General features: G+C 40.2%; 1 protein-coding gene across 1 annotated transcript; it reads left to right on the top strand.

Annotated features, from left to right (window-relative positions):
* Positions 1-7,748: 7,748 nt before the first annotated feature.
* Positions 7,749-10,342, top strand: KCNF1 (potassium voltage-gated channel modifier subfamily F member 1). The gene is made up of 2 exons (XM_074226983.1): positions 7,749-8,177; positions 8,419-10,342. Exon 2 carries the CDS (start codon positions 8,473-8,475, stop codon positions 9,946-9,948), a length of 1,476 nt encoding a protein of 491 aa, XP_074083084.1. The 5' UTR covers positions 7,749-8,177; positions 8,419-8,472; the 3' UTR covers positions 9,949-10,342.
* Positions 10,343-15,314: the final 4,972 nt, after the last annotated feature.

The raw sequence follows: 15,314 nt of genomic DNA, 5'->3' as shown, positions 1-15,314 counted from the left end.
AAGAGTCAGCTACAAGATTGAAATGTAGATCTCTTCTGTTCCAAGTCTAGTGTGTGTTCCACTATGCTATGAAAGACAAGTTACAGATAACTAACATAAAAAAATAGAACATAATATGTATGACCGAAATTTGAACAGTGTTACAAAAATGGACAGAGAAACCCTTTTCCAGGGGCTTCATGAAAGAGTTGTCATTGGAGCTGGGTCTGAAAGAATGGGTAGCTGTATGGTTTTCTTTATTTATTAGCAAAACTCAAATAATTTTCAAAATTATTTTCGGGCAGGGAATAGCTAGATGATACAGTGGATACTATCAGTCCTGGGGTCAGGGGGATCTGAGTTCAAATATTACCTCAGTAATTACTAGCTGTGTGACACTGGGCAAGTCACTTAACCCTGATTGCCTCACATCTAGGACTATTTCCAGTCATTCTGACTCATATCTAGCCTCTGGGCACAGATGTCTTTGGAGGAGAGGTAAGGTAAATTAGTAAATTAGCACTGCAACCCTTCACTCAAATCCAATTCATTTGCATGCCATGGTATCACCTCCCTGATGTCAGTCTTCTTCAAGAATGAAAGACAAGGGGGTGGCTAGGTGGTGCAGTGGATAGAGAGAGCACTGGCCTTGGAGTCAGAAGGACCTGAGTTTAAATCCTACCTCAGACACTTAATAATTACCTAGCTGCGTGGCCTTGGGCAAGCCACTTAACCCCATTGCCTTGTAAAAAAAAACCTAAAAAAAGTTTTGGGGGGTGGCTAGGTGGCTTAGTGGATAAAGCAGCGGCCCTGGAATCAAGAGTACCTGGAGTCAGGAGTACCTGGGTTCAAATCCGGTCTCAGACACTTAATAATTACCTAGCTGTGTGGTCTTGGACAAGCCACGTAACTCCGTTTGCCTTAAAAAAAAACCTAAAAAAAAGAATGAAGGACAAGTAACAAAGACCCTGGACAAATCACTTAATCCTGATTGCCTCAAAAAAAGAAATCATCCAATGAGATAAGTTTCTCTTTGAACTGGAATCATAAACTTAGAGATGGAAGGAACTTGAAGGTCTAAAACCTTTATTTTATATCTATGTAGTCCAAATCCTATATTTTATAGATGAGAAAATAGGCCCAACAACAAGAAGTGATTTGGTCAGGGTCACAGATAGTGGCAGTCCCATGCTTTGAATCCCAATCTTCCAGTTCCAAATTTAGGTAACATGCCCTCCATATTACCTACTTGTCTTCTGTCTCCTCCTCTGTTCCTATAATATCATTGAATTAAAAGAGCATATATATATATATATATATATATATATATATATATATATGTACATATATACATATATACACAAAACTGAATAACATATAATGATTGTTTTACATTTGAAAGGTAACAGTTTCTTTTGGGGAAGTTGATATAAGCTCAATGTAGGAAAAAATTTCTAACAAAATTGTCTCAAAGTCAAATGAGCATTCTTGAAGGTTGCTCTGTACTATGATGTTGTAAAGGAAAGAGTGTTGGAAAGAGGAGAGTCTACAATACCATAGTACAGGGCCACCTTCAGCCATGAGACAAATAAGAATGCTTATTTGATATTGAGACAATTCTAATTATTAAAAAGATTTTTCTTTCCTTAGACAATATGGATTGCAATCCTGACTCAGTCATTTATTACCCATGTAACCTTTGACAAGCCAATTAAACTCTCTGGGCCTCAGTTTCTTCATTTGTAAAATAAGGGAGACAAGGATTACATTTAATAATCTTTGAAGTTCTTTCTACTCTAAATTTATGGTCTTAGTGAGGCCATTTCAGAGGTCTATAAGCCAAGGCTGAATAGCCATTTGGGATGTTCTAGGGTCTTTTTATTCAAGGTTGGACCAGTTTGGATGTCAGGATCCCTTTCATTTGTGAGATTCTATGCAGACTGCTTCCTCTCTGGATCTGTTTTCCCATCAGGAAACTAGGTCCAGTGTTTCTTAAACTTTTTGGTCTCAGGATCTCTTTACATTTTTAAAAATTATCAAGGACCTTCAAATAGCTTTTGCTAATGTGGGTTGTTACAAATTTTTAAATTTAATCTGCATTATTCACATTTTCTTCATTACTCTAAATGTAGATAATCAAGAAAACAATCAAGCCCTGATTTACAGTGTTTGTCAATTTCTGAGGTATAAATATTCACAGTGACAAATTTACCAATTGACTCTTTTTTTTGTTTTTATTTTTTTTTTGGAAAGGCAATGGAGTTAAGTGACTTGCCCAAGGTCAAACAGCTAGGTAAGTATTTAAGTGTCTGAGGCAGGATTTGAACTCAGGGATGATGCTCTATCTACTACACCATCTAGCTGCTCCTAATAATTGGCTCTCAATAGCAAATGCTGTCTCTAGCACACACCTTGTCATATCTATCAATATTTATTATCTCAGATATTAAGGTATCTTAGTTATAGTGAAAATCATTTTGATTTCATGGACTCTGAAAGGATCTTGGAGATCCCCAGGGATTCCCCACCCTACACACACACTTTTAGAACCAGTGGACTAGATATGATTGAGGAATCTTGGATTCTGATCTAGTAAGGATTATTTAATACTACTTTTATTTTTTTTAGGTTTTTGCAAGGCAGTGGGGTTAAGTGGCTTGCCCAAGGCCACACAGCTAGGTAATTATTATTATTAAGTGACTGAGGCTGGATTTGAACTCAGGCACTCCTGATTCCAGGGCCAGTGCTCTATCCACTGCACCATCTAGCCATCCCTAATACTACTTTTTAAAAAAATCATCATTTATAGTTATAGAAATTAAGACCTACCAAGGGAAAGGGACTCACCAAAGGTGACATAGTAAGGGCAGAATTGAGATTAAGGCCTTTGACTTTAAATACATTGTTACCTAGCATTCTTTGATTTGGCTCTTGAGTGTGTGTGTGTGTGTGTGTGTGTGTGTGTGTGTGTGTGTGTGTGTGTGTTAGGAGGAAGTATGGTGGGCTCATTACTGCTTCTGTACATAGCTCTTTCTATTTGACTTTATTTGTGTAAAAGTAGACTCTGAATTACTGCCAACCCAAGTCTGGGCATGAGGGTGGAGGGATTATTGTTTATCACTTTCTGATGAAGCAGAAGCTTATTCTCTTTGGCTACAGAAGTCAAAAGTTGTTTTAATAAGAGTATTTATTACTATTATTATTATTATTTATTAAGAGTATTTATATGTTTCATTTTCTATAACATAAATTTTTTCTGGATATACTCCCCTAACCTTATCCCAGAAATGAGCCTTCTCTCATAACAAAGAGAAACAGTTTATTACAATCACCAAATACAGTGACTGTGACTTATAACATGTCCAAATTTCTGACCTGGTAGTCTCCTGATTCTCTTTCAAGATGAAGGCGGTCCATTCATGACCAAGATAGGTTTTATAGTACTCAGAATTTTGGCTTCCTTTGAATATTATTTTCATTTATAGAATTGTAATTATGATCTGCAGCAAGGTGACACAGTGAAGGGAGTGACTGGAGTGAATAGAGTCAGGACCTGAGTTCAAGTCTAGATTCAGACATTTATTTGTTGTGTGACCCTGGTAAAGTCACTTAACCTTGTTTGCTTCAGTTTCCTGATCTATAAAATGAGCTTGAGAAGCAAATTGCAAACTACCCCAGTATCTTTGCCTAGAAAACTCCAAAATGGGATCACAAGGGCTATACAATAGCTTGTTTATAGTACTTTTCTAGTTCTGTTTGCTGTTATAGTTCATATACCTCTTCTTTTATTTCTTTGAATCTCTCATGTTTCTAGATGTAGCTAGATGTAGGATACAGTGGACAGCATACTAGATCTTGAATATGGAAAACCTAATTCAAATTTGGGCCTGGACACTTACTAGCTATGTGACCCTGAAGGACTAATAGGTAGTGCAGTGAAAAGAGCACCAACCCTGAAGTTGGGAGGATCTAAGTCCAAATTTGATTTTAGACACTTGACAGTTACTAGTTGTGTGACCCTGGGCAAGTCATTTAATCCTTATTGCCTTGCATCCAGGGTCATCTTCAGTCATGCTGATCCCTATTTGGCCACTGGACACAGATAGCACCAGAGGATAAAATGAAACTGAAGACTTGCTTGTCTTAAAAATGTAAATTTAATCTGCATTATTCACATTTTCTCCATTACTTTAATTAAATCTAGAGAATCAACAGTCAATCAAACCCTGATTTGCAGAGCTCACAATTTATGAGGTGCAAATATTCATGGTCTTCTTTGAAACTGAAGGACAAACATCATCATCATGTAACCCTGGGCAAGTCGGTTTTTGGAGAAGGAAGTGGCAAACCAGTTCAGTTTGTTTGCCAGAAAAAACACATACAAAGTCACAAAATGTCAAACACTGAACATCAATCTCTCAGAAACTCTTTCCTTCTTTGGTTTCCATTAAACTGTTTTCTTTCTCATTTGTCCTCTATGTACTGTGATGTCTCCTTTTTCCACTACCTATCCTTGAAACACAGATACTTGGCTTTCTTCTCTTCTCTTTTCTAATGATCTCATATGCTTCCAAGTTTGTGGCTATCACCTCCATGCCTGTGAGCCTCAGATCTCTAGTTCTGAACAAGGCTTCTCTTCTGAGCTTCAGTGCAGCATTTATCAACTGCCTAATAGGCATATCTTGCTTGATGGAATATGCAATATTCTATATCTATAGTCCCCCATCTCTGAAATGAAAGTAGGGAGAGTTATGTTTTTTTTTCCTTTGGGGCAAAGTAAGTCTGATTCTTGAAGGATTTAGATGAATGGGAAAGAGAAGTCAATTCTAATGGAGGAAATGGAATGTTAGAGGCAGCTAGATGGCACAGTGAGTACTATATTCTGCCACTGGATGCTGGTCAAGTAATTTAATCTCTATAGTAGTTTCTCTACTATAAAAATGAAAGTATTCGACTCAATGCTGTAAGGTCCCTTCCAGCTCTCTATCTTTGATTCTATGATAATGAAGAAGTATGACTCTCTGAAAAAGAAGTACCCACACAAATTTAAAAGTTTAATGTGTGCATTGTTAACATTTTCTTAAGTCTGGCTAATGAAAAATAAGTCAAACCCCGATTTGTTTGTGTATGTTTAATTGTCTCAGACTCTTCATGACCTCATTTGGGGTGTTCAAGGCAAAGATTCTAGAGTGGCTTGTCATTTTCTTCTCCAATTCATTATACAGATGAGGAAACGGAGGCAAAGTAGGCTAAGTGACTTATTCAGGGATATACAATAGCTTGTAAGCATCAGAGACCAGATTGGAACTCAGGAAGATGAGTCTTTCTGACTCCAGGTTTGGTACAATATCCATTGTGCCATCTAATTGCCCTTGGATCACTTAGCTGTCTTGATTTGTGGTGCTTAACAATTTCTGAGGTGTAAATATTTTAAAATTTGTGAAAATTTTTTTCTTTTCTTTTTTTGCAAGGCAATTGAGTTAAGTGACTTGCCCAAGGTCATACAACTAGGTGATTATTAAGTGTCTGAGATCAGATTTGAACTTAGATCCTCCTGACTCCAGGGCCAGTATTCTATCCACCTAGCTGCCCCTTTAAAGTGAAAGTTTAACAACTGGCTCTCCTAGGTGGTTCTAGCTTGCTCCAGCATACCCCAAAAGATTTAGTCAGGAAGAGGCAAAACATGTTAGGGAGATAGTGGAGACCTATTTGACTGGAGCAAAGGGATATCCTAGGAAATCTCTGAAAATTAGAATTGTCTAACAATGCAATGAACCACCTTAAGGCAATGAGTTTCCCCATCATTAGAAGAGCTAAAGAATGAAAAATTTCAAACTGGAAGAGACTTTAGAAACCTTATTGCAACCTCATCATTCTGTATACAAAGAAACTGGGACACCAGAAGAAGGAAGTAACTTGTTCAAGTAATTTGCAAAGATAGAAAGTGGCAGAGCCGGTATCCCAGATGTGTATATTGTTAGATGGTTACCTCAAGTAAAGGTTGACTGCTTATATAGGTGGGACTGGACTTGATGACTTTTAAGATGACCTCTAGTTCTAAGATGATGATTCTATGGATAGTAGGAAATAACTTTAGAAAGGCAGGCTGGGTTCATATTGTGGAACTTATCAGTCTAAAGAGTTTGGACTTATACATTTGGTAATGGAAAACCAATGAAAGACCAGATTATGATATAATGAAAGTGATGTGTTAAGAAGATTATTCTGGTAATATAGCCTGTGATTATCTCCAATTTATTCCACATATATCTTGTTTGCATATAGTAGATTTCATGCTGTTTTCCCCATCTGACGGTGAGATTCTCAAGAGATGGGATTGGTTTTTGCTTGTCTTTATTTTTGGTCTTTGTATTCCCAGCTCTTCACAATGTTACTCCCATAATATGAGCTTAATAAAATGCTTATTGATTTGTTGACTTGATTAGAAGTATTGAGATCAATTGGGATATATTGAAATAGTTCAAATTGGGGAATTTGAACAAGGGAGGGAGGCATGGGAATGGAAAAGATGGAATGGCTTGGGAGGGACATTGTAAAGGAAGAATTAAAAGGATTTGATGACTGAGCAGGCTGTAGGTGGTAAATGAGAGAGAGGAGGAGTCAAAGATGACTCATGGTCAAGATGGGGAAGCTGATTTTAAAGAGGAGATGAACATATAGGAAGCAACAGCAAACAATACAAAGGAGTTTATATATAATTAAGTGCTGAATTATAAGGTGGAAAAACAGATTAATGTAAAATGGAAAGAACACTTGACTATCAGTCAGAAAACAGCTTCTAGTTTTTCTACTAACTAGCAGTGTGATATTAACAAATATCTGGGACTCAATTCCTTCCTCTCTAAAATGCCAGAATAGAACCTATATTCTCTCCAAGGTTTCTGGAAGTCTGTAGATGTTCTGACCCTGTCACCAGTTAGGTATGATAACAGGACATCCAGATGGAAATGATCAACAGAGAATTGAATCATGGGCTTCCTAGAGTAGAAAAGAATCTAATTTGAGTTTGGAAGAATGGGAAGAATTTAGATCCTGAGGGAAGGGGTTTGGATTAGGGAGACAGGCCTTTCTAGAAGAGTGTATAAGACTTTATATGAGACTATGCACATATCATTTTTAATTAAAAATTAATTTCATTTTTAATTTATAGAAGAAAACAAGTATTTCCATAGTAGGGCAGCTTGGTGGTACAGTGACTAGAGCATTGGCCTTGGAGTTAGGAGGATCCGAATTCAAATCTATCTCAGATATTTCAGCTCTAGGCAAGTCACTTAACTTGATTGCCTCCCTCCTCACCAAAAACAAAACAAAACAAAAAAAAATTGGCCAAAGCCATATAATCAATAAATGACAAAGCTGGGGCAAGCTTTTATTTTCCAGTTCCATATTTTTTTTGCATGAAGTTTCTTGTTCCTCTCCAGTTCTGGTAGCTGTATTATTTTAAAGCTGGACATTCTTTTTGAATGACCCTTCATTAAGGCCAGAAGGGGTGAGATTCAAGGGTCAGATCATGGTGATTTACAACTAGAAGGAAGTTTAGAGACCAGGCAGTCCTACCTCCTCCTTCTTAAGAGAGGAAATTGATGCCAAGAGAAGTAATCGGCTGACATACAGTAGTAAGAAGGAGAGCTAGCCTTCAAATTGGACTCCTCTGACTCCAGACTCAGGACTGGTTCCCTTCCACCCCGCCCTATTGCCAGAGAGGAGGCAGCAGCAGCAGTCTGAGCCTCACTCGCATTTGGCTCTAAGCAGTGAGCTGAGGCTGTCTTGTGCTTTGCTAAATTTCACCAGAAGAGGGTACAATTTGGAAAGCTCTTGACGTCAGCCTGGAATTCCTATTCTGTTTAGAAACAGCTTTACAAAAACAAACCCCTCTGAACAAGTTCTCCCTCTGAACACTTCCACTTACTGTTCCATAGGAGTCCACAAATAAACTCAGGAGGACCTTAAGGCAGCAACCTCAGACAGAAGCTGGAACTGCATGCAAGGCCAATGGGGGTGAGAGCCCCCCATTGAGGAGGGTTTGGATCATCTGACCCACCGAAGCCTGCCGATACCTCCTCTTTCTGTCAGTCTTTAGAAAAGACTTCTGGCAGGGCTCCTGAGTCCATGAAGAGACATCACTTCAGGAAGAAAAAACCCCAGGACCTCAAAGATCAGGAGCACCCACGCAGGAGGTGAGTTTCCTTTGCTGTTTTCCTCTATCCGAATCAAACAAAAGTAATCTTTCCCCCTTGTCTCCCTCTCTCCCTCCCTCCTTCCCTCCGGCAGACTAGTCTTTCCCCCAGCAGCCTGTTACATACCTTGCAAGCTTTGACAGATTGTAAATGCCTGCCCAGAACCTTCCTGTTATCCCAGAGGAGTCATTCAGAGTTTCACTCTATGATCCCTGACTTGTGTTTTCATTTGTCTTCACAGAGATCGCAGCCTGGTAAGGGTTGGGTAGAAGCGGGGAGCAGCCAAGGAGGCAGGATGAATGTGGCAGGGGATTCCAGCCTGTTGGAGCTGGACAGTAACGGGTCAGAAAATACTGAAGACATAGAGATTGTGGTCAATGTCGGAGGAGTGAGGCAGGTCCTATATGGAGACCTGCTGAGCCAGTATCCAGAAACCCGGCTGGCTGAATTAATCAACTGTTTGGCCGGGGGTTATGATACAATTTTCTCTCTGTGTGATGATTATGACCCAGGGAAGAGAGAATTTTACTTTGACCGGGACCCTGATGCCTTCAAATGTGTTATTGAGGTCTATTACTTTGGGGAGGTTCATATGAAAAAGGGGATCTGCCCCATTTGCTTCAAGAATGAAATGGAGTTTTGGAAAGTGGACCTCAAGTTCCTGGATGACTGTTGTAAGAGTCACCTGAGTGAGAAACGGGAAGAGCTGGAGGAAATTGCTCGCAGGGTCCAGTTGATCCTGGATGATTTGGGAGTGGATGCCTCAGAAAATCGCTGGAAAAGATGCCAAAAATGTATTTGGAAATTCATGGAGAAGCCAGAGTCCTCCTGCCCAGCCCGGATCGTGGCCATCCTGTCCTTTCTCTTGATATTGATCTCATCAGTGGTCATGTGCATGGGGACCATCCCAGAGCTTCAGATTTTAGACGATGAGGGGAACCATGTGGAACACCCCACTCTGGACAACATTGAGACTGCCTGCATTGGCTGGTTCACGCTCGAGTATGTCCTTCGTCTCATCTCGTCTCCCAACAAGCTCCATTTTGCTTTGTCCTTCATGAATATCATCGATGTCTTGGCCATCCTACCCTTCTATGTCAGCCTGACTCTGACCCACTTTGGGGCTCGAATGATGGAGCTGACCAATGTGCAACAGGCAGTCCAAGCCTTGCGTATCATGAGGATAGCAAGGATCTTCAAATTGGCACGCCACTCTTCCGGGCTGCAGACCTTGACTTATGCTCTGAAACGGAGCTTCAAGGAGCTTGGGCTGCTCCTGATGTACCTGGCCGTTGGGATCTTTGTCTTTTCTGCCCTTGGCTATACTATGGAGCAAAGCCACCCAGAGACACTCTTCAAAAGCATCCCCCAATCCTTCTGGTGGGCCATCATCACCATGACGACGGTGGGATATGGGGACATTTACCCCAAGACTACTCTAGGCAAGCTGAATGCTGCCATCAGCTTCCTCTGTGGGGTCATTGCCATTGCCCTTCCCATTCACCCCATCATCAACAATTTTGTCAGGTATTACAATAAGCAGAGGGTACTAGAGACAGCAGCCAAACATGAACTAGAATTGATGGAACTCAACTCCAGTGAAGGGAGAGCCGGGGGCTCTCGGAGTGACCTGGACAATCTTCAGCCACAGCAGGAAGGAAAGGAGGTCCCTCTGTGGAGCAGCAGACTGAAGGTTTCCCATAGTGACACCTTCATCCCCCTCCTGTCAGATGAGAAACATTATAGGACCCGGCTTCAGAGCTGCAAGTGAACAGGAGAGTTTGGGGGGCTCTAGTCCTCCCATTTGGACACAAGACTGATGAGCTGCTTCCAAGGATATTGCAGGAATTGTCATTTGGGTGCCTGAAAGCTGTTCTCTCTTCCTTCTATTCCCTTTCCTTTCCCTCTTCCTCCACCTGAATACAAATTCCACCTGAATACAAATCTTAATTACTTCTGGGCCCCATTTGGGTAAGACTTTGTTTTTATTACCTGCCAATAGTTCATGAAAGATCAAGGTCTAAGAGGTGATTAGAAAGCCAGCTCATCCCTGATGAGAAAACAAGGTGTTAGTTACTCCTCAGGCAATAGCTGTGACATTATTTGGATGTGCCATCTGACCAACTCTCAGTTCTGTATCTGGTCTAATAAAGCCTCCAACTCTATATACCACAAACTTGTGTTTTGGGTTCTGTCCCTGGACTTTTACCCACAAAAGACATTGCTTGGTTCAAACACCCAAGCTGACTGTCATCCCTGAGTTGTGTGCAGTAGGTGTGGAGCCAGGGGGTGGGGGAGTATTTTTAGTCCAGATCTAATTAAAGACGTGAGCACACACTGCAAGGATATGTCAAGTTAAGGGAGTTTGCCACATTCCAGACAGCTCCATATAGATAGCAGCAGAAAAAATGCTGGCCTTGGAGATCTGGGTCCATATCCTGGCTCTCCCATTGCTTAGATGTGTATAAACCAGGTTCTGTCTCTGTTTCTAGTTTTCTCACCCAAAATACATGTTTTAGAATCAGAATGCCTGAGTTTGAATTTCAACTCTGCCTTTTCTGGACACAAATTTCCTCATTTATAATGAGATATTTGAGATGAGGGATTTTTTTCCCTGGGGTCTGTGAACTTTTTTTTTTAATCTTTATAACAATATTTTAATATAATTGTGATCCTATTTTTTATGAATTTAAAAATCTTAGTGCAAAGAGGGTACTATGTGTTTTACTGCCAAGGGGGGGGGGGTCCATGACACACAAAAAGGTTAAGAATCCTTGGCTGAGATGACCCTAATAGTATCTTCTAACTCTAAATTTATGATCCCTTGATGAGGGAAACTGTAAGTGTAATGGAAAGAACACTTGAATACACTTTAATCCCGGCTCTATGAGGTCTGGGCCAAGGAACTGCTCCTCTCTGAGACTCATTTTTCTCAGCTGTAAAGTGTTGGGGTGGACTAGTTAATTGCTCTGGTCCTTTCCAGCTCTAAGATCAGGTAATACTGAAAGAAGGGATGTTGTATTAGATGACTTCTAAGGATCCTTCTAGCTTTAAGATTTTCTTCTAATGTGAGCACATTTTTGTTATTTTCAAAAATCACATTTTCTTCACTTTGTAAAGCATTCTTTAAGATAACTCTTTGAATATTTTCCTCTTGCTATCTATGACTGTTAGATTGCAGGGAATATGAATTGATCAGTCAAATGAAAAAGCTAAAACAAATCCAGGTTAGATGTTTTATAACAGGGTGAGCCAAAATATTCATACGTGGCTCTGGGGTGTTTTGCTGACCTCTTCTCAAAGCTGAGATTTCAGCATAAATTCACACTTTCCACCACTCCATTGAAGACAAATTTTGCTAATACTGGCTCCTTGTTCTATAGGCACAGTTATGAACAAGTTCCTACAGAAAACTGGATGGAATCTTAAGGATCCTATGAATCTTTTGCTTCTTTTGGATGTAAAATTTTCAATAAAAGAAGGCACTTGAAGCTCCAGGGCTTTGAGGGAGTTGGTCTGATCTTTGCTCCAGGAGTCTGGGATATCTCATAATTATTAAAGATGGGGTTTACAAAGTAAGGCAGATCAGTACTTCAGGCTGGGAGTCAGGAAGACCTGAGTTCAAATCTAGTCTCCTGGGCAAGCCATTTAACATCTGATTGCTTTAATCCACTGGATCCAGTCTTTTTGCCAAGAAAACTCTTGGTCTATGGGGTTATGAAGAATTGGACATGACTAAAAACTACAACAATAATTGCAGTAGTGACTAGTGGAATTAGGGCAAGTTAAATCATTTATGATGCCAGACCATGGGATAAAAGTTCAAATTAGAGGGTAGTCTCCTGAGGTCTGTGTCTGTTGTGCTTTAGGTAGAGGCAGGGAAGGCATCCCCATAGTCCCAAATAAAGCAAGCTAACTCAGAAGGCATAGGGGCCTGGATCTGGGGCCAAAATGCTTTCCCCAAGTGTCTAGAGTACTGCTTTGGGATCATGGATCTGGACTCCAAAAACCTGGGATCATATCCTAACTATGCTATTTAAATACCTGTAAGACATAGGTTTTACCTTTTCTGAGTCTCAACTTTCTCTTTTATAAAATAAGGGAATAGGTGTTAAACTCTAAGGTTCTTTAAAGCTCTGAAGTCTATACTCTCTCTCCCACCCTCTTTTCTTCTAAATAATAATAGTAGTTACAATAGTTAACATTTCTATAGGATCTTAAGATTTCCAAGCACTTTACTTTAGCTCTTTTATCCAGATAACAACTTTATGAGGTAGGAGTTGTTAACCCATTTTATAAATAAGGACACTGAAACTAAGGGACTGGTTTAGGGTCAGAAATCTAATAAGTGTTTGAGGCAGATCTTGAACTCAGGTTCTCTGGATTCCAAATTCAGGGATTTTTTTCATCTCCCTACCCTTCCCACTTCTCTAGTGAACCCCTTCATAAACTGCAGGAATAATCTTTCTAATGCACAAAGCTTTAAGCAGATCAGTGCTTCCAATGGATCCCTCTTCCATTCTGGATCATAACTCCTTACTGCCAACCCTAATTGTGTCTCTGGCAACGAGGGACATGGGCTGTGGCAGTAACTCCAAGATGCTGCTGCCAAGTTGTGGTGCCTAATGCCTAGTGGGTGATTGATAAATGTTTATTTAGATATTGACTTCATGGGCAAACCTACATTAATGGAGAGGAGAATAATCAAGGCATCATAGCACAATGGAAAGAATCTTGGGTTTGGTGTCTGGGCTGGATTTGAATCTTGATTCTACTATTGTTGTTCAGTCATTTTCACTCATGTCTGACTCTTTGGGATCCTACTTAGGGTTTCTTTGGCAAAGGAAAGGAGTGGTTTACCATTTCCTGTTCCAATTGTTTTTGCAGACGGAAACTGAGGTAAACAGGGTTAAAAGACTTGGCTAGGATCATACAACTAATGCGTGTCTAAGGTCAGATTTAAATTTACAAAAATGAGTCTTCTGACTTCAGACCTTGCACTCTATCCACTGTGTTACCAGCTGCTCTCTAACTCTGCCACTTATTAGTTATATGACATGGTCAAATAAGTCCCCCCCCCCCCCACTTTGCCTAGCTGCCCCTGAGGCACTTTGGTTCTCCCCCTAAAGAAGACAGTTTCTTTACCTGTAAAATGAGAGAGTAGCCCAGGAAGCTGAATGATCTTTAAAATACCTGTCAACCCTAAATACACAGACTTAGAATGCTTCAGGCTTCCAATTGTCCTTTTGATTTCACTCTGCTTTCCTGCTTTGCTCTACCCCATGATATTTCTGTATCTATGAACTGTACTGAAAAGACAAGGGAGAGGATTGTAGATGTGGGTGTGGAAAGGGGAAGAGTTGCTTATGCTGCTCCACTGACAGAAAGTAGAGGTGGTAGTGTTATATGTTGACATTAATTGGATTTGTTAATTTTATTTTCTTATATTGCTGTTGCTTCCTTTCCTTCCCACCCTGAGTCATTGGGCATCTTCAGCTCCCCGGCCTCCGGAAATGAGACACTTCAGGTCACTGCACTGAAATGATGAACTCTTAAGTTCCAGATGTAAGGCAGCAGGTTTGATATATATATATTTGAACTCAGATACTCCTGACTCCAGGGCCAGGGCCAGGGCCAGGGCCAGGGCCAGGCTCTATCCACTGCGCAACCTAGCTGCCCCTGAGGCAGTGTAATATAGCACAAAGAGCACCAGACTTGGAGTCAGAATCTGGGTTTAAGAGACTTATCAGCTGTGGTATCTCACTTCATCTCTCCTTCCCTCAATTTCCATCTATAAAATGGGGATCATGGTCCAGGTATTGGGACCTACCTCACAGAGTTGTTAGGAAGAAAACACTTGTAACCTATAGAATTTCCCCCCCTTGAAGGTCTTTTAAAAGGGAGATTTCATTTTTCCCCAAACCTTCAGATTTATAGACTAGGATGCAGCAAGGCCATGGAGAGAAGTTCTAGGGCTGTTTCTGATTATTTCCAAGGAATTTTTCTCCTGGACCAACAGTACGTCCCCTTGGGCATAACCTGACCAAAGTATAGTTCCAGTGGGTTCCCTTACAGATAGGGTTTTGTAGTTTGGAGGAATTGGCAGGTGTGCAGTAGGATTTGGTGGGTGCTGGAGAGGTCTCTGGGACTCCTTGATTGTGTGGTAGATGACCTGATTTCTACTTCTCATTCTGAAGATTGATACAATGGAAAGAGTCTCTATCTGGAATGAGGCCCTTGTTTCAAATCCTGTCTCTGAGATAGTCCCTGAAATGAATGTCTTCAATAGGGTCAGTAGCAGAGAGAGGGATCCTGATGGTAGCTTATGGTGCTTTCATGGAAAAGAAGATTGAATAAGAGATAGAGATGCTATGGAAGAGAACTCAGGGCTAGGGTCCAAGAATTTATCTTCTTTTCTGATTTGACCCCCCCCTTTTCTATGCTAGTACTAATAGTATTTGGCAAGAGATCATTATAACTGAGAACTAAGATCACTAACATCATAGCTCTGAATTCAATTCTTTTATTTACAGGGAGCAAAACTGAAATCCAGACCCTGTTCAAGGTCATACAGGTAGTAGGTACAGAACTTTATAGTAGGTACAGAACTACAACTATAATGAGCATATTATATTCTTCCTAATCTAATGTCCTGAGAATAAGGTTTTAATATCTGATGTTGACTTAATAAGCTAATTTTTTCAGGTAATATTTGATGCAACTCCAAAAATATTTATAAATTAATCATCTACTGTGAATAAAGTGTTGTGTAACCCCTGGCAAGAAAAGGGAGCATTAATATTTTAAGGTTGAGAAGTAGTATGGAAGAGTGGGAAGTGCCAGTCTTGTGGTTAGAATGACCTGAATTCAAGTTTTCACACATATTGACTGTGTGACTCTGGACAAATCATTTAATCATTCAGTTCAAGCCCTGAGTAGGTGTCACAGTGGATAGAGCCCCAGCCCTAGAGTCAGGAGGATCTGAGTTCAAAGCTGACCTCAGATTCGTGACCCCTACTAGCTGTGAAATCCTGAACAAGTCACTTAACCCTGATTGCCTCACAAAACAAAAACAATGAGATCATATATCTAGGCCAAAAAATCCGTTTTTTTATTAAAGATTTTATTCTAGTTTTA

This window comes from Macrotis lagotis, chromosome 1, assembly GCF_037893015.1.
Source record: "Macrotis lagotis isolate mMagLag1 chromosome 1, bilby.v1.9.chrom.fasta, whole genome shotgun sequence".
NCBI lineage: Eukaryota > Metazoa > Chordata > Mammalia > Peramelemorphia > Peramelidae > Macrotis > Macrotis lagotis.
Note: the sequence above shows the minus strand (reverse complement) of the source record. Positions and strands in the feature narration are given on the sequence as shown.

What these genes read in the sequence shown, in the direction of transcription:
- KCNF1 (XM_074226983.1), top strand. Translation starts at nt 8,473, where the DNA reads ATGAATGTGGCAGGGGATTCCAGCCTGTTGGAGCTGGACAGTAACGGG.